We start from the raw sequence: 23,277 nt of genomic DNA, 5'->3' as shown, positions 1-23,277 counted from the left end.
CCCGTATCAGTGTTTCTGAAATCGGGGTTCAGCTGCCACATCCATTTAACATCTTTGTGTTTCCTCTCCCAGATCATTGAGGCATGTATCATGCAAGGTGTCTAAAGAGTGGAGGGTAAGCGCACCGCTTACGATTGTAAACTCCCCCTGACGGGCTTCTGTTCCTTCAGGTCACAGCAACGTCATTCATTCCAGCCTCTCCAGTCCCAGCTCAGGGCCTGGCTCTGTAAGGGGTGGTCCGAGTGCTCTGGAGGCGTAGAGATGGGGGAAAGGTCTTCGCTGGGAGCAGCTCCCATCACCAGGCCCAGGAGGATAGCTCTGGCAGGAGACCTTGTGGTTCAGGACGCCAGCCCTCAGAGAGTCCCCTGTCATGTGTGACCCTGGTGGTCCCAGGCTGCCTGGGGGCTGGGATGGAGCAAGGGAGACATGTCTCAGAGTTTCCCCAATTTCTCTCAGTGCATATGGAACAGAGGGGCTCAGTGTGTATGGAATAGAGTGTGTATGGGGAGGGGGCTCCGGTGAGAAATGAGGAAGAACTCGGAGGGTGTCACCACCCCCCTGTTTGACTCCCAAGGGGCAAAGGTGGGGAGGGGTTAGGGCCAAATTGTGAATTGGCTGCTAACTGTCTGAGTGACCTCGGACAAGTCCTTTCCCCTGCCAGGCCTCAGTGTCCTCCTCTGTAAAATGAGAGTGAGACAAACCTCTCCTCCAGCACCAATGTGCTAAGACCCCATGAAGCGCTGTCTTCTCCCCTTTCTCCTTTTACGGACATCTCTTGCCTCTGCTGATTCATCTACCAATGAGAGGGAACCCTTATTGCCAAGCCTCTAACCCACTGCTGTGTGCACTTTACCGACAAAGGCTCAGAGATGTAGAGTGACTTGCCGGAGACCACACAGCCAGGACAGGGTGGAGCCGGGATGTGGAGCCTGGCTGTCTGAAAAAAAAGGCTTTCCACAAATCCCACAGACCCTGGGAGTCTGATCCCGCCCACCCCAGCACTGGCTCCTCCCCTAGGAATCCCCCCCCCCACCCCGCCCCGCAGCCCCAGGAGGGTTCAGAGGGCCGGAGGAGGGGGCCCCATCACAGGGCAACCACATCCTGTGACGGTTGCCCTGGGGAGTGCCAGCTTTCTTTGCACCTCTGGGAGAGGTGAACGGAAAACAGGCCCTGCTCAGCCGCTCAGGGCAAGATCCACTGAGTGGCCTTCTCCGCCATCCCTGGCTCTGGGAGGGCTCAGAGGAAACCTGCCCCCCCAGCCTCCTGCCTGCAGGCAGAGCTGGGCATTGGCTGGTGCAGCTGGGCTAAAACCCCAGCCTCTGAGCAACCTGCGCTCAGCGTGCCTTTTCGAGGCAGCTCTGAGATAAACTCTACTCATCCTCCGCTGCCTCAGAAGCTTTTGGAGGCCCAGGTCAAAATGCATTCAGCGCAGCGACCCTGGCCCCCCGCTGATCCAGGGCTCATTGGCAGATCAGGGAGGGGGTGCTGAACTCACAGGCGTCGGTCTGTCACCTCCAGGAGGGCAGGCCCTGTGTCTTCTTGTCGCTGCATCCCCAGCACTTTTCATGGTGCCGGGCCACAGTATTCAATACGTTTCCAATTCACCCTGACATCTGCACCTCCGTGGATACAGCCGCCTCCAATCCAACACACACACAGACGCAGATACACGCACACACACACCGACACACACGGACACACACCCAGAGGCAGAGCCTGGGTTCTGTGAGTTCAAAGACTTCTCACTCCACCCCCGGTTTCTTTCCGCAATTGGTTTAATCTCGGGATACTCAGAACAGGACGCCAGAAGCTGGCCCTGAGCACTCAGGCCTCTCCCTGGAGGCTGCCTTGGACACGTCTACGGCTCTAGCAGTGACACGGATATTTACGTGTTCATCGGGGAGGATCCCATCCATCCAGGCAGACAGACGGCGCCTCGGGGCTCAGTGCCGCCTCTGGGCCCCTCCTGGAAGACATCTCTGTGCTTCTGCCCCACGGGGACTCAGCCCCACTCTGGGTCTCTGGCGGGGCTCGATGGGACCATCTCTGTAAACCTCTGGGAGCTCAGAGTAAGGCTTGCTGCCCGGGAATGGTCACTGCAGATCAGGGCTGTGTCTCTGGCGGGCTCTGAGGCTCTCTAGAGGCAGGGCTGGCCTCAGGCCCCGGGTGCTGGAGGAGGGGCAGCCATCCTGCTCCCTGTCCCATCGTGGGCTGTGCCCAGGAAGGCTGGACTCCCTGCCGGGTGCAGGTACCAACCTGAGCTTAGCCTGGGTCAGCTGATGGCTGCCCCCGAGCCCTAGCACCCACCTGTCAGAGCAACAGCAGTCCAACGGCCCCTGCACATGGGGCCTCCCTGCCCCTCGCAGAGTACCTCTGGGCCCTGAGCTGTCAGAGACTCAGGCAACCAAAGCCTCAGACACATGACGGTCGGAAGGGGCCTCTGGAAGCTTCCAGTCCGAACCTTCCACGCGGCCTGCCGAGCAGTGGCCTCGACTCTGCCTGTTCACCCCTGAGGCAGAGAGCTCGGCCCCTTACAGAGGCAGCACCTTTTCCCGGGGGCTGCTGTTTGGGGCTGGGGGAGGGCTGTGCTGGCAGGTTCTGTTGGTGGATGGTGGCTGGGCCATACTAGGTGTGGAGGTTCCTTTCACGTCTCCAGGGCAGGACTCTCAGCTCCTGGGGCATGAGGGGGAGGGTGGGGGGAGGGGAGGGGGAGTAGGCAGAGCCGGAGTCCGGAGACACGGAGCACGCAGAGCCCGCACAGAGCCGCGCCGGGCCCAGGCTAGGCTGCCGCAATGTCATCGTACTCTTCATTGGAGGAGGAGTCAGGCTGGGCAGTGAGGGACCCTGTGTGGCCGGGAGACTCAGGTCAGTGAGAGGCCCAGTCACAGCACCTGCTGAGCAGGGACAGAGCTGAGCAGGTCTGGGTCCACATTCCTCTCCCCCGGGGATGCTGTGTGAGACCATCTTATAATCTTGTTCATGGCTACCTCCCTCGCTAGAGTGTCAGTTCTGAAGGCAGAGCCTTGTCTGTGTAGTTCAGGGCTATAGTCCCTCTGCAGGGAGCCCCTCTGCTGCCACCAGCTCCCCCAAGGGGCCATCTGGCTGCTTCTGCTTGAATGCCTCCACTAATGGGGAGCTCACTTCCTCTCAAGGCATTCTCTTTGAATCTTTCTCTGCCCCACCTCCCTCCATTTTCCCTACCTCCTTATATTCTTGTTTGCTTTAAAAAAATCCCGTTACTTCTCTTTTCTCCCCCGTGGGCCAGTGTATCCGGAGCTACCCCACTCATCCACCCTCCAGTCCCTCTCTGTGAACCCTCCCAGAACCCCCTCTCGGGCCCCTGGCACCTGGCCATCCTAACTGCTCAGCAGATGGGAGCTGGGGCGGCGGCTGGAAGTTCTGGTACCACTCTCCGGAGGAGGTGCTGGAGCTGTCATCAGCCGAGGGCCCTGCTGGAAACCCCCAGAGCCAGTCACCCTCTGCCAGCCTAGTTCACAAAGTGCCAGAGCTGGGAGGCCCTCAAGACTCAGTAGAGTCAGGTCCTTAGCTTGACAACTGGGAAATGAAGGCCCAGAGAGGGGAGGAGACTTGTCCAAGGTCACACAGCACGTGGCTGCCGAGCTGGGACTAGAGTCCTGAACTCAGACTGGCTCAGGGCTCCCGGCTTCACGTTTCCTCTGGCCAGCTCGGCTGCAGGATGGGAGGCTGGGGCAGGCTTACAATCCTCCTGGACCCACCTTACCTGGAAAAGTTGCCTGGCAGCCAGCCAGCTCCAAGTTCAGGGGCTGCCCCAGCAGGGGGTTCCTCTCTGAAGAAAACACTTGAGAGCTCCACGGAGGTAGCCTGCTGCTGGGGCTATTACAGTACTCCTCCCCCGAAGATGTGCTGGAGCCACTCTTGCTCCTTGGGTGGTGCCGAGGGCTCGTGGAGCGGGGGTCCGCAATGCAGTGTTCAGGGTCAGCAGGTGGGACCCGGGAGGCGTGCGCCTCTTCGAGTCCGGGGCCTGAAAGAGAGAATCATGATAAAGAAGGTTGCGGTGCGGCAAGAGGGCTTTAAGTTAAACTCAAGAAACAGCTTACTGCCAATGGGAATTGTTAAAGTCAGGAAAGACCTGTTGAGGGAGGTTGCGCTGATGCTTCTCAAGGCGAGTGACCTGCTAAGTCTGGAGGCGGGGCTGGCATCCTAACCACCCCCCTCCACGTCCCTCCCCGGCCTGACTCACCTTCCTCCAAGGGGGGCATCTGGAACCTGTTCTGCTGGACCTCTTCATCCGTGAAGCGGTGCCGCTGGGAATCTACAAGCAGAGATGGCGGTGAGGAAGGAGGTGGGTAGGCTCCACCTCCTTGTCTGGGGAGTCTGGAGCAGAGGCTGGTGTTCTGTGGGATTCGGGAGGCTGAATAGGGCAGGAGGACAATCCTGATGGCTTAGTCTTTTTCATCAGATCCCAGGCTCAAGTCCTAGTCCAGGCAGACCCCGAGCCTCAATCTGAAACCGGCCTGGGGACAGGCTGCTTCCGGCCAGAAACCCCAGTGCCCTGTACCTCCCCAGCCCCAGCTGTCCCTCCTGCCACTTAAGGGAACACGGGGAGTTCTTCTGCTTGGGCAGCTCGGGGCAGGAAAAGGCCAGATGTTGCCCCTGACGAGCCTTCCCAGAGTGAAGCTGAGGGTCTGGAATCTTTGTATCCTGGGCTCTGCGGTACCTCGGTTTCAGAATCAGAGAGGTGCAGATTCATAGCATCTTAAGAGCTTGAGCGTCCGGAATCTGGGAGTCAGCTTTTTGCATGTGTTACTACTGACTTTCGGTCTCAGTGTCACAGGATTTTGGACTCCCGGTCTTGCATCTTACATGCCTGGACTCAGAATCTCAGGTTCTAAGGACACTCACCTCTGTGGCTCCCAAATGCTGGACCATGGCCCCGCAGAGTGGAATCATCCACACTGTCCCCCAGAGGCCCTGGTTCAGCAGGTGGGGCAAAGACGGCTGCTGTCCTCAGTACCCATCCTACTGCCCCGCCCCCGCTACTAGGAGACCTCTGGGCTCTATCTGGACACACAGCTGCCCAGGACAGAGGCTTCGTCTCCCTGCCTCTCTTGCAGCTGCTGGGTTTAAGTTCTGACGGGTGCAAAGTGCGTGGGAGCCGTGTGGGCACCCCCTGGCATCCTGCCATACATACAGGGTAGGGCACGCCTCTCCTTCCCCCTTCCGGCGGCCTAGAACGCAGACATGGTGGGGAGCCACTCTGGACTGTGTGGACCGGGCAACGTCTTAGGGACTGCAGAGTAGCAAGAGAGGAGCCCGGGCCCCCTCCAACTTCTCCGGATGATGTCATTTGGAGTCTGTGTCACACACAGCCAAACTCTCATCCTAGCTTATAAAGGAGGTCCCGGGGTGGGGCTCAGGAAGTTTTGCTGAGCTCCCAAGGGATTTCGCAGTAGCTGGGAGAGTCTCTGGTCTCGTCCGACCTCCCGGCCTCGCGTGGGCCCTGCCTGAGCCCTGACTTTCCTCCTTCTGTATCCCCAACAGGCAGAGAACAGAGCTGGAGAAGCCGGATGAGAAGTGCGAGCTGGGCTCATGGTGGAGGTGGGCGAGGAGGTGAGACTGACGGGGCGGGATGGGACACAGCAGGGGTGAGAGCACGCGAGAAGCCCTCTGAACTGGAGTGCCTCGCATCCGGCACAGACGCGGCCCCAGTTAGGTGAATGTCGAGGGCCCGGTCTTGAGACCTGCGTGACCCCGGACAAGCACGGGAGGGAAGGTGGTCCAAGGGGAAATGACTGGAGATGTCTGCAGGGTCACAAAGCACTTTGAAAACTTCAGCGCAGGACCATTGAGAGTCGGTGCAGTGGTCCCAGCGAGGGACAGGCCACTCTCATCCTGCAGGGCTCACCGAGGGGGGAGACCAGCGCAGGCCCCCCAGCCAGCCGGGCCCTCTCCCGGGTGCGGGCAGGCGGGCCCTTGGGCTCCGGGCCCGGGCACTCACTGTAGAAGGTGGTCAGGGCCACGGGGGGCCGGCTGCCGAAGCCGTAGTGCTCATAATCTGAGTCCGAGCTGGAGTGCGAGTCTTCAGGGGGCGGAGCCTGGGCCTGGATGGGCAGCTCGGGAACTGGGGAGAGAACAGAGCGGGCAGCGCGGCAAGGCGGGGGCAGAAAGCTGCAGAGAGAGGCGGCCGACCGCGTGCGCGGTGGGGGCCGGACACAGAGGGGCAGGGGTGCGCCGGGCAGCCCTCCTTGTACAGGACCGTCGGGCCTGGGGTTTCCAAGCTCCCCGGCATCCATTTCAAAGCCGGGGAGCTAAGTAACATTTATTTACTTGACAAACACAGAGTAGTCGCGGCGTGCCGGGCACTATTCCAACATTTATAAATATTAGCTCAGTTAATGCACGTAATAACCCTGTGAGGTTGCTAGGTTAGTGTCCCCATTTTATAGCTGGGGAAACTGAGGCCCAGGGAGATTCTCACATTGCCTAGAGAAGCAGGCAATGTGGCTCTTAACCTCTGGACCATAAAAGTCGGCGAGTGGCTGCTCTGTGCCTACTCTGTGTTCATACTCTCTTCTCAAACATATGGATATCCTGTGTGCAAAGAATCTTTATAACATATGGCTGAGTTGTTTTTCTTTTTTTTTTTTTTTTTGCGGTACGCGGGCCTCTCACCGCTGTGGCCTCTCCCGTAGCGGAGCACAGGCTCCGGACGCGCAGGCTCAGCGGCCACGGCTCACGGGCCCAGCCGCTCTACGGCACGTGGGATCCTCCCGGACCGGGGCCCGAACCCGCGTCCCCTGCATCGGCAGGCGGACTCTCCACCGCTGCGCCACCAGGGAAGCCCATGGCTGAGTTTTGTATTGGTTTTTGTGTCACTGAACTCTTACAAATAAAGGCGATTTAACATATTCATAATGCAGTGTGATTAAACTTGAACTTCTTCACAAGACTCTCAAGAGGTAATGCGTTGATGTACCGTTAAAGGGGGATGACTGATCCCATTTTTTTTTGACTCGGAAAATATGCAATAAAATTATGTTCCAGAAAAATCTTGATGGGGCTTTGCAGGGAGGCTGATTGGGCAGACCTACTGGCCAATTAGCAGGACAGAGCTTTCCTTTGAGAACCAAGTCCAAACTGCCCTGGGCCTGTTTGGGTCCAGATTGCGAAAGCTGAGAGTTCTAGAATGAGTGCACGGGAAAGTCATCAGCCTATCAAGGCCCAGACTGAGGTTGAACCTGCTCAGGGTCCCACAGCCACTCGTGGGCTGGCCCAGGTCTCATCTCCAGCTGGGGCACCGCTTTGACCCAAGCAGCACTGACCCTCGGAAAATATCCCCTTCCTGTCCTCCCCCGCCCTCCTCACCCCCAGGGTGGGTGACATCCTACTTTCTTCTTTGGCGATGGTGATGGGAACCTCTTGATGGCTTGCGGTCCCCGCTGGGGTGGTGGTGGGTAGGTGCTGGTGGTTCACCATAGCGGGGAGGGCTGAGGAAGGGGAGGCAGAGATCCTACAAGTCATTTTGTGCACCTTCCAGTCTCCCTGGTTCTGCTCTCTTGGGGATACCTCCCTCCTCACCTCCCCCATCCCCAAACACCCTCACACACACACACACACACACACACACACACACAATCTGGTCCTCCTGTGGACAACTTCTGCGGGGCATGCTGGGAAAATCCTTCCCATCAGGAGGTGCTTCTTGGGGCCAGGGCTGGGTGGCCATTGCTGGATCACTGCCATTACTGCTGGGGTTCCCCATGGCTCGTGTCCCTCTGGGAGGACTGTACCTCAGGTCTGCTTCTTTTCATCCCTGGGCCTTTCCCGTGGCTCCTGGGACTCTGCACCTACCGTATTTTCCTTTAATTCTCAAGAGGATGATGGCTATGAAACTGAGTGAGACAAGCAGGAGAATTCCCAGAACGATGCAAGGGATGAGGAGCATTAGCTCTCGAGATTCCCAGTCCTTCCTTTTCACCGTCACAGAAGATTCTGGAAGCAAGAACCCCAAATCAGGGAGAAAAAGGAAGGGACATGGACTTCTCCCTGCCATTCTCACCTCTCCTTCTTCTCTGCATCTGACCCACTTCCCTTTTGGACGTATCCTCCTCCTCCCTTTTTTAAAAAAAAAATTTTCCCATCTGCTTTTAGGTGCCTGGTATATAGTAGGTGCCTGAGAAATGCATATTGAACGAATAACTGACTGAATGAAACTTTCTCCTGGCCACGAAGCCAGGAGATCTGTCTCTGCTCAACAATTATTGAGCACCCACTGTGTGCCAGGCACTAGACCTGGGGAGACAAATATGATGGCAATGTCACAGGCCTTGAGGGCCTCTGTCTAGTGGGAAGATTGACAAGCCAACTCAGTCCAATTCAGTAAGTTTCCTGCTGTGATGAAGGTATAGACAGGCGTGTGGCCCTCCAAGGGGCACCTGATTCTCTACAGGGAAGACCAAGGCTGGATCCCCAGAGAAGGTGGCTCTGAGCATCTGCTGGCAGGGAACAGACCATCAGGAGAGCGAGATCTCCTTTCCTTGCCCCAGATGCCTCCTTCTTACCAGACATGCACCCTGAGGGCGGGGCTGAGGGAGGGCCTTGATTCCAGACCTCTCAGCTCTGCAGCCCTGGTGTGACTTCTTGCCTTCCCCTCCCTCTTGGCCTCACCCCTGCTGAAAAGAACCCAAAGCAGAGAACGGATGGAAGCTGCAGGGAGGCCCTAACCCTCATCATCCCAGAGACACGAACCATCTCCCGCTCGGGGCAGAAAGCCTGGGGTGCGCGGGCCACAGAGCTGGAGGAAGGGTAGTAACAGTAACGCAGGAGGTTGGGGGATGAGATCACTCCGACTCCCTGGCTGCTGGCAGTGTCTGCTCCCCTTGGGAGATCACCCCCCACACACCCCGTCCTCATTTTCTTCCCTCTCCCCTTCTGTTTGCAAATGGGGCAGCCTGCGCTGGGGTAGGAACTGGATTTCGCAGCAGCAAGCAGGTGCAGGGGAGAGACTGGACTGTAGGGGGCTATGGGAGAGCCGCGAATGTGGGCCAAGGGGGTCAGGGCCGAGGGAGGGGCTGCAGAAGCAAGCGCTGGAGTGTGCTCCTTGGAGACCGGCCCTCCAGAAGAGCTCTGCTCTTCTGAGGGCGACATGCCTCCCAACCCGGACCTCAGCAATGGAGAGTGTGAGAGGGTGTGTGGGTCCTGGCAGGAGCTCGTCCTCCAGTCTGCGCAGCGCCCAGCATTTCATACCCTCTCCGCGCCCTCAGCCGTTGCCAGGTTCCCTGGCAGGACTTGGGGCCCCTCTGTCCCCTCCCGAAGCCGCCCACCCACCTCTGGAGAGGGCCTGGGAGAGGCAGCCAGGAACCAGGGGAAGGGGTAAGCCTGTGAATCCGGGTCCCTGTGGTTATCTCGGGGCTGCCACGGGGCTCCCTGCCTGGACTAAACAATGCATAAATAAGAATAACTGAGGCCCAGACAGTGCTTACTATGTACTAAGCCCTGTTGTAAGTACTTTATGAAAATTAATTTACTGGAGACTCACAACAATGCTAGGAGAGAAGTACTAGGATTATTATCCTCGTTTTATAGTCACGGGATCTTAGGCTCAGAGAGGTTAAGAATTTCCCAACAGTACACAGCTAGCAAGAGGCACAGCTGGGGGCTGGGCCCCAGGAGTTGGCTACACACAAGTGGAGGACAGACCAAGTGTGGATTCAGAGCTCAGAGCCTGGAAGGCAAATTCCAGCCGACACTGCTGGCCACCACCTCACCCTCTGAGCCCGAGCTTGCTCCTCTGTGTAAGGGTTGTGGGAAGACCTCCCCCAGGGGGCTGCCGGGAAAATTAAAGGGTTGGGAAATAATGACTGTAAAGCCCTGGCCGGTGCTCAGAACATTATAAACACACTGGCTGTTGCCCTCGGCGTCCCCAACGCCCTGGCCGGTGTCGGATCAGCTCCAGTTCTCTACAGCTCTATCCTCTGCCCTACAGGAGCTCACAGAGAGTGGGGAGAGGACGCCTGTCCAAGAAATATCAGGATTCAGGGAGCTGTGGAGCTGACACGATAGAGGCAGGCGAGGTGAAAGGAGCACGAAGCAGCCAGAGAGCCCCGGGGATGGTGGGGGGAGTCAAGTTCACTGTCCGGAGGTAGGGGATGGGGGACAAACCGTCAGACCCCTCCCGCAGAGACACACACACACACACACACACTCACACACACACGCACACTCACACACGCACACAGTCACACACACACCCGCACACACGCGCCCCCCCCACACGCGCGCTCACTCGCACACATGCTCACACACACTCACACCCACACACGCGCGCACGCTCACACACTCGCACACTCACGCTCACATGCACACACTCTCACACACCCATGCACACTCACACGCACGCACACACACACGCACACACACTCACACACACACATGCTCTCTCACACACACACACACACACGCACCCGAGCCTCTGAGAAACTGCATCCCCAGGGACACTCACCCACAGTGACCGGCCGAGCACTTGCAGGGATTTCAGAAGTGGACAGATTGAGCAGGCTCCGGGCACCTGTCAGAAAGCACTGTTCATTCACTCAGCACACGTGCCCGAGCACCAACTGTGGCCAGGCCTTGTGCTAGAAACCGGACAAGACAGACGAGTGGCTTGCAACTGTGGGTGTGTTCCCACCGGGGCCCATGGCTGAGTCTTTCCCGCACCCCACAATAAGGGGGATCTCATGGATTAAATGCCAGGAAGGTTTTTTGGTTTAAATAAAGGGCTAATGAAAGAATGAGCCCTTCCTTCTGTTTACTCTGCTATAGCACACAAGTATTTCCCTTTTCCATCTAGCATTGCATTTGGTCTTCACAGCTGCCTCAGGAGGTGGGAATCGGACAGTCTCGTCATTATCATAATCATTGGACGGGTAAGGGATGGGGCTTACAACCTCCCTTGGTGGATATTATCTGACTTCCCGGCTACCCTGTGAAGTGCCTGGTATCAGCACCCACATATTCACAAGACGAAGCCTCCCAGCAACGCTTGCACCTGGATACACCTCTCCTCGGGCAACAAAATACAAAGAAACTGTACGGGGCTAAAAATAACTGCATGCATGCTCAGTTATTTGTGGCAAATTCTGGACCCCAAAGATACAAAGAGACCAAAAACCCCAACTGTCACTTTTGAAGAACCTGGAGAAAAAACAGGGTGTCGGGAGCAAAAGCTGGGTACTGTGCGTGCCCCCTGCACACAATACCACCAGAGGGGTGGGCAAAACACCTAAGCCACCCCTCCGGCCCGATCCCTGGACATACCCCTACCCTCACCCCATACGAAAAGCAAGCTTGCCCCCCTCGGGGAGTGAGCCAGCAAGGGAACCTGTTATTTGTTCTTTCTCCCCGCTGCTGCAGCAGGGGCCCCAATAAAGCCTTGCCTGAATTTCTTGTCTGGCCTCTAGTCAATTTCTATTCATTGGGGAAGGCCAAGAACCCTGATCCGTAAGGACCAACAGGAAATCCTTCTAGTGCATTCTTTTGGTGCCTTGAGCTCTCCCAGACAGGAACTCAGAGTGGGGCGGGGTCATCCCAGGGATGTGGTGCTAGGCTTCTAGAAGCCGTGCTAGAGCCTGGTCTAGTCTCCTAGGGCAGGGCTTTGGACCGAGTAGGTCATGCCGTGAAATTGTGAAGTTCTCAACACAGAGGATTTTCCTTCCTTCACCTTTGTGCTAGGCTGGTGGCCTTCAGATGGGAAGGGGCCCAGGTAGCAGTAGGGGAATCGATTTCCGGGTTCCTGATGTCCTGTACCCCTCCCAGTCCGCGTCATTCCCATCCCCTTTCATAACTGTTTTTCTTCCACTTTACTAAAACCATGCAGACCCCACCTTTCCAGATCCTCCGGTGGGGAAAAACCGCTGGGGCACCGGCAAAGGGACAATTTGAAGCATCGGTGCTGGTGACAAGGAAGTAAATGACTCTAAGACAGGTAACACATCATTTTACAAGTCGCATGGTTTCTAGTTTTTATTTGCAACAGCATCTTAACAATTAAGAAGTAATTTGATGCTAGATTGCTTTGCGGTGTTTGGCATCTAACTCGGACACCGTTGAAAAAATTGTGCGGCATCACTAAAAAATGTCCTTTTGGGTCCATCCAGTCAGCACTCACGTCCATAAAAATGAAAGACAGCATGCTGATGCCTGTCTTGTTGGAGCAATAAATAATATCCATCCATGGATACTTTAGCTCAATGAGAGGGAAAACATTGACACACCTCACTAAGAGAGAGATACCTTTATTTTTATTTATTTATGGCTGTTTTGGGTCTTTGGTGCTGTGCGCGGGCTTTCTCTAGTTGCGGCGAGCAAGGGCTACACTTTGTTGTGGTGCACGGGCTTCTCATTGCTGTGGCTTCTCTTGCTGCGGAGCACGGGCTCTAGAGCGCAGGCTCAGTAGTTGTGGCGCACGGGCTTAGTTGCTCCGCGGCGTGTGGGATCTTCCCGGATCAGGGCTCGAACCCGTGTCCCCTGCATCGGCAGGCGGATTCTTAACCACTGCCCCACCCGGGAAGCCCCCACCTACATGCTTTTATAGTAGTTTGAACAAAGGGAGGTAATTGTGGAAAAGGAACTAAACGATATGGGAGAGGAAGGAAGGTAAGAGTTACAGTATGTTAACAAGATCTGTTTGTATAGAATTCTCTCGGTCTCATCTTCTTGTCCTTGACGTGATAAGAACGTAACTTTCCTTCTGGAGTAGGAGGACATCTTTCATATGGGACTTTCATCTTCTGATCTTACGAAAAAGAAGGAAGGTCAGAGTGTTTTTCTTGTATTTGTTGTTTTTCAAGTGCCTTTAACTCAAGATCATTCTTACGCCAAAGTGGCGTATTTGGGGGTGGCCTATTCTTCCACTCTAAACGCCCCATGTTCACAGCAACATTATCACAAGACCTAAGACGGAGAAGCAATCCACTGATGGATGTGAACTGATAAGCAAAGTATGGGCCGTGCATATGATGGAATACTATCCAGCCTTGCAAACGAAGGCGATTCTGTCTCAGGCGACAACACAGATAGATGAACCTTGAGGCATTATGCTGAGTGAAATAAGCCAGTCACAAAAAGATGAAAGCTGTAGGATGCCCTTTATATGAGATACTTAGAGTAGTTAAACTCACAGAGACAGAAAGTAGAATGGTGGTTTCCAGGGGCTGGAGGGAGAGGGGATGGAGAGTTATCGTTTAATGGGGTTTATAGTTTCAATTTTACAAGATGAAAAGAACTATGGAGACGGATGGTGGTGATGGCTGTACAATAACATTATGAATGTGTTTAATACTACCGGACTGGACACTTAAAAATGGTTAAGAGGATACATTTTGTGTTGAGTCTCTTTAACCACAATTAAAAATTTGAAAAAAAAAAAAAAAGATGATGGTGGATCTCAACACTAGGTTCATTTAAAAGGACGATGTAACAGTTTTCTTTTAAAATGTCCGTATTTAAAATGTGACATTGAATATGAAATGTGAGTCACATCCTGCTTCATCAGACTTTGGGTGAAACATTTTAGAAAATGACTTAAAAATGTGTGTGGGCCTGTGATGCAGCTTTCTTAAAAGCATTTCACAAGGGTCGGGGTGGGGGGGTGCGGGCGGTGAGCAAATTCCCAGCCTTGGGCTAAATCTGACTCGGTGCTTGTTTCTGTAGGGCCTGAATGCCAGGAATGGTTTTTACATTTTTAAGTGGGTGAAAAAAATTAAAAAGAAGAATATTTTGTGATACATAAAAATGATATGGAATTCACGTTTTAGCTCATTCAGGCTCATTCAGGCTCATTCATCTGTGTCTTGTCTGTGGCTGCCTTCCCATCCCTCGGCAGAGTGGAGCGGTTGCGACAGAGACCGTGTGGCCAGCGGATCCTCAAATATTTACTGTCTGACCACTTACAGAAAAAGTTTGCCAACTGCTGCCCTAGACCATGGATTCAGGAAAGCCTCATTGTAACTGCAGCTCTGCTCCTAAGCATGGATAGATCATTTCACCCCTTCGAGCCTCAGGCTTCTCGTCTGAAGAAAAAATGTGCTGCTGGGACAATGGTCTCTGAGTTCTCTTCCAGCTCTAAAAATTCCAGAGAGTCTGGGAGAGCAATTCATACTCAAGTGTTAATGACTGATACTTCCCAGGAGGACTTGCCTTTACACATGACACCTGAAGAGACCTTAACCCAAAGGGATGAAGCGTTAATGTCAGGATTTCAGGCACCATGGGTTGGTGGTGGTGATGTTGGTAAAGGGGCTCCTTTCAGCATCACTGGATTTCAGTGCTTGCTGTGAACAAAACAAATCAATCTGCTCAGTTACAAACACTCACCATCTTCCCCAGAGACCAATCCTGGTCCAGCCTGTAAACTTCCCGGGCCCTGTAGATGCCTCAGGGAAGGCCAGGCACAGAATAGGCCAGAAACAGCGCTGAGCTCTAGCTGGCCCCTGCTCTGATGCCAGGCTAGGCGGCAGGATGGGCTCTGTCTCTGTCTATGGGAAGCTCCCCTCTTGAGCAGGCTTGCAAGGAACAGTGGGAGGTGCCTCGTGAGTTACAGACAGACCAGGGACGGACCACACCTGGCAGGTCCTGCTGCTCCAGGTCCGCAGGAAGCATACTGTGCACTACCCCACCCACTCCAGTGAGCTGTGCACTGGGGTCTTGGCCGGAGGGAGGTGCAATAAACAGAAAGGGGCGTTGGCTGGGTGTTCGGGGTCTCCCTCTGCCTCTCCCCGACTTCCTCTGGCCAGGGCACCAGCCATGCTCTGCTTGCCCACGTGTCAAATGTGGCCACGCTGGCTTTTGTGGAGGGAGAAGCCCTGAGGAATCGGGGTGGGGTGGGGTGGTGGTGCACCTAGTGCCAAGAGGGTGTCAAGCTGGGTGACAAGTGGCCCTACCCCATCACAGAGGGCCACGTCTCCTTGCTGCAGCCCCAGCCGATTGTAGCTGGCTGTTGAGGTTCCAGGCCTGGCATGACAAAAGTTTCTGATTTTTCAAAAGAAATCAGAAATCTAGAATCCTATGTGAAGTCTCCTGATTTTCAAATGTTGGCAGTTCATTTCCAAAACATTAAAAACACCAAGCTGGCCTCAAAAAGCACATCTGTAGGGCTTCCCTGGTGGCGCAGTGGTTGGGAGTCCGCCTGCGGATGTGGGGGGCGCGGGTTCGTGCCCCGGTCCGGGGGGATCCCGCGTGCCGCGGGGCGGCTGGGCCCGTGGGCCATGGCCGCTGGGCCTGTGCATCCGGAGCAAAAAAAAAAAAAAAAAAGCACATCTGTAGGTCGAATTTGAATTTGGGTTCCAGACTGCTGGTTTGAGAATTTAAGAAGGAAAATCTGAAGTTTTGGACTCAGGAGTTGGGACTCCTGTCTCAGCCTGGCACTGACAGTGCGGCCCATGGGCCTGTCACCAAAGCATCTTCTTTCTCGTCTCCAAAGTGGGATCATGGTCCCGGACTTTGCAGGCATTTCCTGAGGTAGCACCACCTCCCGTGGGAGGGTCACATGTGTGTGTGGAAGGCCTCGTGACTGTCCTTCCTTTCCTGAGTGGGAAACTTGCCAGTGTTTCCTGATGACAAGAGAAGTGAAGCTGGGGCCGGTGATCTGGTGGGTCTGAGGCTCTGCCCACCGCTCTGTTACTCGTGGCTTCTGGAAGGAAGGGCTAGGCTTACCATGGCAAGGTGCCAGCTGGCCATCTCATTTTGCCCTTGCAGGTGCTGCAAAGGCCTGTCTGGCAGCCCTCCCCCCACCCAAGGAAGCCTCTCAGACCAGAGATGATCTAAATCTCCCTGATCGAGACCCTGGGGAGGGGTTGGCTGCTGAGATAGCTCTCTGATAACTTCTCCGGCTCTGCACACAGACTGCCTTCCGGTTTCCATGTGGGCGTTTTCCCCTTAGAGGAAAATTCAACGCCCTTGAGTCGTCCCTTCCCTGCTGAGGGTGCCCTAACCAGTGTGAGGCCGTCCGGAGGAAAGGCCTGCGGCCCCTGGCTCGGGGCCCGATCACGAGAACCTTAGCGGGTGTGGGTGTAGAGGGAGGCCTTGGACCCCACGATTGGATTTTTGGATTTATTCTGCTAGTCATCGGCTGTTCCCCAAGCTTCTAAATATTTTCCGTCCACAGAAACGAGATCATAACAGTAGCTGTCACATGGGGCTCTTAGGATTAAATGCCATCATGTTTAAATGCCATCATGTAGGTAAAGTGCTTGCATGGAGCGGACACGTGGAAGGACAGCCTGTGGAACAGGAACAGGATAAAGGTTTGCCAATGGGATGAAAGCAAAAACAAGTGAATGAGGAGGAACATTTGTTCTAAACCCTGGCTTGTACAAGAATGGTTTATCTCTGCTCCCGGAATATGTTGAGGCCCCGTGCCATGCCCCACGGACTTGCTTTCTAATTGTGTTTCAGCTCATCTTGCTTCACTAAGAAGTAAAATACTGAGGGACTTGGCATTCGGGAGTGTCACTCACATCCCACCCAGGGCTCTGTGCCTGAGTGGGTGGTCTCCTCGCCCCTTGGGCAGGGCCTGGGTTCACCGACAAGCCAAAACAACCCGGGGCTGGGCCGGGTCCCTCAGGAGCCCTAGCAGGTCTGATGGGGGTGTGACGGGGTGTGCTGGAGTGGGCGGGGCAGGAGTCTTCTCATTGTTTTAAATTGGGGCAGAAATGAAGGGTGATGGTGACAACTTCTTACAACTTAAAAACAAACCTTTTTGGGACACAGATGTTCAGATTGCTGCATAAGCTATTTATAGAAATGCACGTCAAAGGAATGAGCAAGACATCTTCTCAAACAGATGATGAACCAAACACCTTCTGATGCCATGTAAAGGCTGCCACCAGTTCAATTTCTCCAAGGGCCAGAAGCTAGGCAGGGCCTCTTCATTGCATCCCCTCCCCAGGACAGGGAGAAACCACGCCATGGGAACAGGGTGGCTCAGGACCCATTTCAAGGATCTTCCCAGAGCAAGGAGCCCAGAGGGTTTCCACTTTGCCTTAAATGTATTAGATTAGTGAGACCTACTCTTTTCACTACAGCTGGCCCTTTTGTGTTTCCATTTTCCATTCATCTTGACAGAGTAATGCTTTATAAAGTATCAAAGAACTGCACAAGCCCATGACGCTAGGAAGGTGGGTGGCAGGCAGTGGTAGCTCCAATGCTCATTCATCCACTGATGTGGGTGATTCAGATTCAGCACCAGAGGGGATGTTTAGAGGTGTGTGTGGACAAGGAATGCAAGTGCAGAAGGCCTGAAAGGCACTCGGACAAAAGTTGAAGTGACCCCTCCCTCCTTCCCTCCCTCCCTCCCTCCCTTCCTCAAACATTTATTGAGCAGCTACTACCTGCCAGACTCTGTTCTGGGTCTGAGGATACAACAGTGAACAAAGTAGGCAAAAAAATCCCTGCCCGCGTGGGGCTGCCATTCCAGCCCGCCTCTCCTCTCTATATGGTCCTCTGCTTGTGATGTGTAACTCTCATCATTCCAGGCAGGTGCCAAGATCTTTCACTGAATGTTTAACAAGTATTTATTAGCACCAGGAGCAACTGGAGAGTCAGCACAATGTCCTACCCATCTTTGCATCCCTAGAGACGGGCAGAGAAAATGACCCATAGTGGACACTCATAAAATATTAATTTTTATACATGTATATACATATATATATATAAAGACATTGGTCGGGGGTGGGGCAGTGAGGACAGAAGAAAAAAAAAAGCTTGAGGAACTTACAATCTTTAAAAAAAATTTTTACTGAAGTATAGTGGACTTACAATATTGTGTAAGTTTCAGGTATACAGCATGAACTTATCATCTTGATGGAGAAAATATGAAAAAATAAGAAATTAAAATAATATACAGAATCGAACAATAAAGTAAATGGATAGTGAGTGGTGGGGCCTGGTTTCTTCCTGCTGGAGAGGCAGGTTATGGGTGAACAGGAGGAGGCTGGAGTATCTGCGTGGTACTGGATTCGAGTGGGAGGCATTAGTGTGAGCTCATGCTTACCTTAATATGCATACAGGTGGCTGCAGGTGGATGGGTTTATGGATTTGTATATGCACACAGGTTAGTACACACACATACAATTTCCTTGCTCTGTCAGCTACGTGGGCCTAGAGACATCTATGCTCCAGGGGCAACGAGTACACCTAGTACCCAGTGCATATCTTGGTTTCTAAGATTATTCTCCAACAAGAGAATAACCAGGGCTCCTTAGTGAAATGGCTGATTGGAGGACTGGTGCAGGGATTATACCAGATGAGCCTGGAGCATCTTATAGCCAAAAAGTGAGGAAGTGTTCAACAGGCAAAGGAACATACCATGATGGGGTCAGTGAAGTGGTCCTGGAGCCAATGGAAAGAGCCTCCAATGGCCAAAGCTGGCAACTTTGACCAACGAAATAAAGCAGTGTTGGATTAGATCCCAGAGTGAAAACCCATGAACCCACACTGACATAAATAAACGATTGGGACTTCCCTGGTGGCGCAGTGGTTGGGAGTCCGCCTGCCGATGCAGGGGACGTGGGTTCGTGCCCCGGTCTGGGAAGATCCCACGTGCCGCGGAGCGGCTGGGCCCGTGAGCCATGGCCGCTGAGCCTGTGCGTCCGGAGCCTGTGCTCCGCAACGGGAGGGGCCACAACAGAGAGAGAGGCCCGCGTACCGCAAAAAATAAATAAATAAATAAAATAAAATAAAATAAAAATAAAAATAATGATTGAATAAAAAATAGAGGAAAACAGACAAATCTCTCATGCAGAAAACTTCCACATAATTTATGTAGATACTTCATCCTCAAGGGGGTGAATCATTGCTCCCTATTCCTTAAACGTGGACTGTGCGTAGAAACTTCCTTCCAAAGAGGATGGTATGGAAAGGGGAGGGAAAGAAGAGCTTTACATGGAGAAACCTGACAAATACTGCGTCAGCCAGGTGATCAAGGTCAATATCAGCAGTGATAACAGACATGACGATAGATGGACCATTGATGGAGTGGTACGTACATGGCCCGTTACCTCTGTGACCTTCTTCCCCCAGACCCAGAACCCCACTCTAAGCATGAGAAAAATGAAAAACCACAACTGAGGGTCATTTTACAAAGTACCTGGCCAGTATTCAAAACTGTCATTGTTGGGCTTCCCTGGTGGCGCAGTGGTTGGGAGTCCGCCTGCCGATTCAGGGGACACGGGTTCGTGCCCCGGTCCGGGAAGATCCCACGTGCCGCGGAGCGGCTGGGCCCGTGAGCCATGGCCGTTGAGCCTGCGCGTCCGGAGCCTGTGCTCCCCAACGGGAGAGGCCACAGCAGTGAGAGGCCCACGTACCACAAAACAAACAAACAAACAAAAAAACCTCATTGTTGTCAAAAACAAAGTCTGAGAAACTGTGAGAGCCAAGAGGAGTCTAAGGAGACATGTTGGTTCCGTGTCGTCTGGTATCTTGGATGGGGTCCTGGAACACAAAAAGGACATTAGGTAAAAATTAAAGAGATCTGAATAGCATTTGGACTTGAGTTAATAATAGTGTATCCATATTAGCTCATTAATTGTGATACATTTGGCGTGCTCATATAAGGGGTTAATAAGAGGGAAAACTGAGTGTGCGGCGTAGAACTCTGTACTATCGATGCGATTTTTCTGTAAATCTAAACTATTCTAAAATAAAAAGTTAATTTTTTTTTTTTTTTTTTTTTTTTTTTTTTCTGTAGTACGCGGGCCTCTCACTGTTGTGGCCTCTGCCGTTGCGGAGCACAGGCTCCGGATGCGCAGGCTCAGCGGCCATGGCTCACGGGCCCAGCCGCTCCGCGGCATGTGGGATCTTCCCGGACCGGGGCACGAACCCGCGTCCCCTGCATCGGCAGGTGGACTCTCAACCACTGCGCCACCAGGGAAGCCCTAAAAAGTTAATTTTAAAAAATGAAATGTGCCATAAGGAAAATGGGAAGAAGCCTTGCTTGTCAGCTGAGCAGGGAGCGGGACAGGCATTAGGGCCCGGAGCCATCAGCACAGACACTAAAGGCTGAGTTGGCTCCGTCTTCCTGGGTGTGACAGACTGTGGGCTGGGTCCTGCCACCTCCTTTCTCTCACACAGATGATGTTCTCCTGTTTTTACCAGCCTGAGCTGCCCCTGCTGCGTGCCTGCTCCTGGGCACCTGCTAGCCCAGGGTCGCCACCTCTGGACTCCAGGGAGCCCAGGAATGTTGGGAATTCAAGACGTGAGCTCTGCCCGGACACACTTCCATGCCAGGTTCCCCTGTAACTGTCTCCGCCCAGCTTGTGAGCCTCCTGAAAGCAGAGACCCCGTCCTCTCTCGGTTCCAGGGCTCCCTAATGGGCCTGGCCCCAAGGGTGCCCGTTAAAATGTCATGAAATGAACATCCCTGAGCTCGTAGCCGTGAGACAGGACTCCAAACGCCATCGGATCACATAGAGAGAAAGTGATGCTCTTTTAAAGCCTGTGCCAGCCTTTCTCTGACATCAAGGAGAACGTCTCACTCCCACCCTCGCCCATCCCCACATGGAACCAAGAACAGGCGGGTCTTAGCCTCAGATTCAGCAAACCAATGTATCTAGCAAGAGTAAGAGCATTGCTTTATTTTAGAATTGCCTTCGATTTGTAGCAAGCGATACTGGTTTTCCATTTAAAATAGCAACGATAAAGTTTCCTTTAAATGTGTTTTAAATTTTCATACAATTTCATCCTTAGAGAAAAGTTGAAAGAATAATACAAAGAATTCATGGATGTCCTTCATCCAGATTCCCCTAGAGTTAATGTTTTACTGCTTTTCCTACTCTCTGTCTCTCTTGTCTGTCTGTCTGTCTGTCTGTTTCTCTCCCCTCCCCCCACCCCGGCCCCACACGGATTATTTTCTTTAACCATTTAAAGATAGGCTGTCCCTTCACTCCTAAATACTTTCATACTTCAGTTGTAATTCCTAAAAGCAAGCATATTTTCTCACATAGCTATAGTACACTTAACACCGATACAATACTATTATCTGATCTGCAGACCTCATTCCTACTTTACCATCTGTCTCAGTAATGTCCTTCACAGCAAAAAAAAAAAATTCCAGCTCAGGCCTTGCATTCAGCTGCTGTGTCTCTTTTGCTCCTTTAATCTGAAACAGTTCTTGAGTCTTCGTATTTTGTGATAATAGCATTTTTTGAAAAGTGCATGCTAGATATTTTATAAAATGGCTAAGATTTCTTTATGAATAAAGTTTAAAAAACATGACTCTACTTAATGAAAAACTATTAAGTAAGCAAGAGAACAAATCTTTCACAGATAAAGAAAAGAAAAACATGCAAACACACAGAAAACCGAGGTTTGAGAACTACTGGTTTAAATTCTGGGGTGGTCAGGGCTGGCCCGCTGGGTAAAGGACGGTGGGTAAAGCGTGGCTGTTCCAGACTCTGGGCGGGAGCTCACGCTCGGGGGTGGGGGGGGATCGGGTGCTGGGCTTTCTCCTGGGTGCTGGTGAGTGGCTGGGAGGAAGGTGTGCTGTCGTGTGGGTCCACAGTGCATGCAAATTCCAGCTGTGTAGGTCACCAGAGAACAGGCCATAAAGTCAGGGATGGAGAAGAAAGCCTGACAAAGCAGCTGGAAGACTCGTGTGTGGACAGGAGAAGGGGTGAGTTTCCTGGAACCGGAAGTGGGGGATCTCAGGATCTTTACTGGGCAGGGCTCCAGAGTCCATGCTGTGGCCGTCACCCGTACGCTCTGGGAGGTTTCCCACAGCCGGAGATGCAGGGTGACGGGCCTATCTCTGACCCCATCCCCAGGATAGGTGGCCTGGGAACTGACGGCCAGGAGGGTCTTCTGCGGCCCTGGATCCCACAAGGGCCTTCTCGGGGGATGGGTTGCTCTTGCCAGAAGGGTGACACAAAGGGTGTCACTGTGTCCAGGTTGCGCAGAAGAGCTGGGGTAGTGGTGGTTACTGAGCCCTGGGTGTTTCAGCACCGCATCCTCAGATGAGAGCCACCTCCGCTGGCCTCCACGTGGGGCTTGGGAGTCTGAGTGAGGCCCAGGGGAGGGGTGGCCATGCCCCAGTGGGGAGACCGGGATTTGCTGGACGCTCGTGCGTTCCGGAGGGAGAGCGACACCCGGCCTGGGGGGCCGTGGGGGACGACATGCTCGTGAGTGCAGGACACGGATCACTTTTCTCTGCCCGCCGGGTGAGGGTGGAGGGGAGACTGTGGGCCTAGCTCTGCTCAGCCCGGAGGGCAGGAGACCCCACAGGAGGGGAGGGTGCTTGGGAACCAGTCCCCCAGAAGGAAGCTGAATCTCCAGCAGAGCCGTGGCCCTGGGGGGCAGCCCCCTCTCCTTGTGCACTTGTGGGTGGCCGGGTGTGTGGGCCGGGGGAAAGGGAGCCAGGAAGGGGCACCTGCCTCCAGCCAGGATGGGCTGCGGTCCTTGGGGTGGGGTGGGGGAGGAATCCTTCCCCAAGAAAGGATGCATCTCGATCCTCCCTCGGCCTCCATCCTATCCCCGTTGCTCTCCAGCATTGACCTTCCCATTTTCTTTTCTGTTCCTCTTCCTGCGTGCTGGGTGGAGCCCTGCTGACTGGCTGAGAATCCGGCTCCCAGGTCGCAGCTGGGTGACCTTGAGCTAGTTCCTTGACTTCTCTGGGCTACGCTTTCCTTGCCTGGAAAACAATGGAAATGAGGACCCCTCACTTCCCTAGGAGGGTGTGAGGATTAAGTGGGGCCACAGGCGTGAGGGATGCGGGACAGCGCCTGGCTCGGGGAAGCACAGATGAAGGAGGAAGGCAGCTTGGTGGGGCCCTGCGGTTTGTTCCATTGTCTGCTCAGAGCAGCATTGCCTCCTCTTATCCGCCTCTGTCTCGTTAGGCACACTCTCTCAGCTCTCCCTTTGTCTGTCTCTTCTTTGTCTTCCTCTGTTGCTATTTTGGTCCTTCCTCGACGCTGGCGGTGAGGGATGAGCCTCTTTTCATGTCAGGATGCAGAACCCCGTCAAACTGGTAAACAGCTGAAGGATGTGGTGGGAGACGAACTTTCCACTGAGGCTCCTTTGAACTCATCCCTTCCTTGACGGGTCTCCCCGGCTCCTCCCCGCTTTGGAGACTCCATCCCATCTTCGTGAAGTGGGGACAGGGGCCTGGGGCCACGGCCAAGAGGCATCCGCGCCGAGTGCCCACACGGGGCTCCAGTCCCCTCCGCCCGTCTCCAGAAGCTCCGAGAGGGTCTCAGGGAGGGGCGGAAGTGGAAACCACAGTGGGGGCGATAGGGAGGGTTGGGGA

The 23,277-nt window shown here is 53.9% G+C and overlaps 1 protein-coding gene across 1 annotated transcript; it reads right to left on the bottom strand.

The window, feature by feature from the left end:
- Positions 1 to 1,764: 1,764 nt before the first annotated feature.
- Positions 1,765 to 14,640, bottom strand: LOC131759728 (T-cell differentiation antigen CD6-like). Its single transcript, XM_067039388.1, has 9 exons — positions 14,604 to 14,640; positions 10,484 to 10,549; positions 7,834 to 7,974; positions 7,371 to 7,469; positions 5,981 to 6,103; positions 4,223 to 4,294; positions 3,743 to 4,003; positions 3,348 to 3,449; positions 1,765 to 2,844 (listed from the first exon to the last, which is right to left on the bottom strand). Exons 1-9 carry the CDS (start codon positions 14,638 to 14,640, stop codon positions 2,780 to 2,782), a joined length of 966 nt encoding a protein of 321 aa, XP_066895489.1. The 3' UTR covers positions 1,765 to 2,779.
- Between the last annotated feature and the right edge of the window lie 8,637 nt (positions 14,641 to 23,277).

This window comes from Kogia breviceps, chromosome 7 (assembly GCF_026419965.1).
Source record: "Kogia breviceps isolate mKogBre1 chromosome 7, mKogBre1 haplotype 1, whole genome shotgun sequence".
In the NCBI taxonomy this organism is placed as follows: domain Eukaryota; kingdom Metazoa; phylum Chordata; class Mammalia; order Artiodactyla; family Physeteridae; genus Kogia; species Kogia breviceps.
The sequence above is the reverse complement of the archived record's forward strand: the minus strand, read 5'-3'. Positions and strand labels throughout refer to the sequence as shown.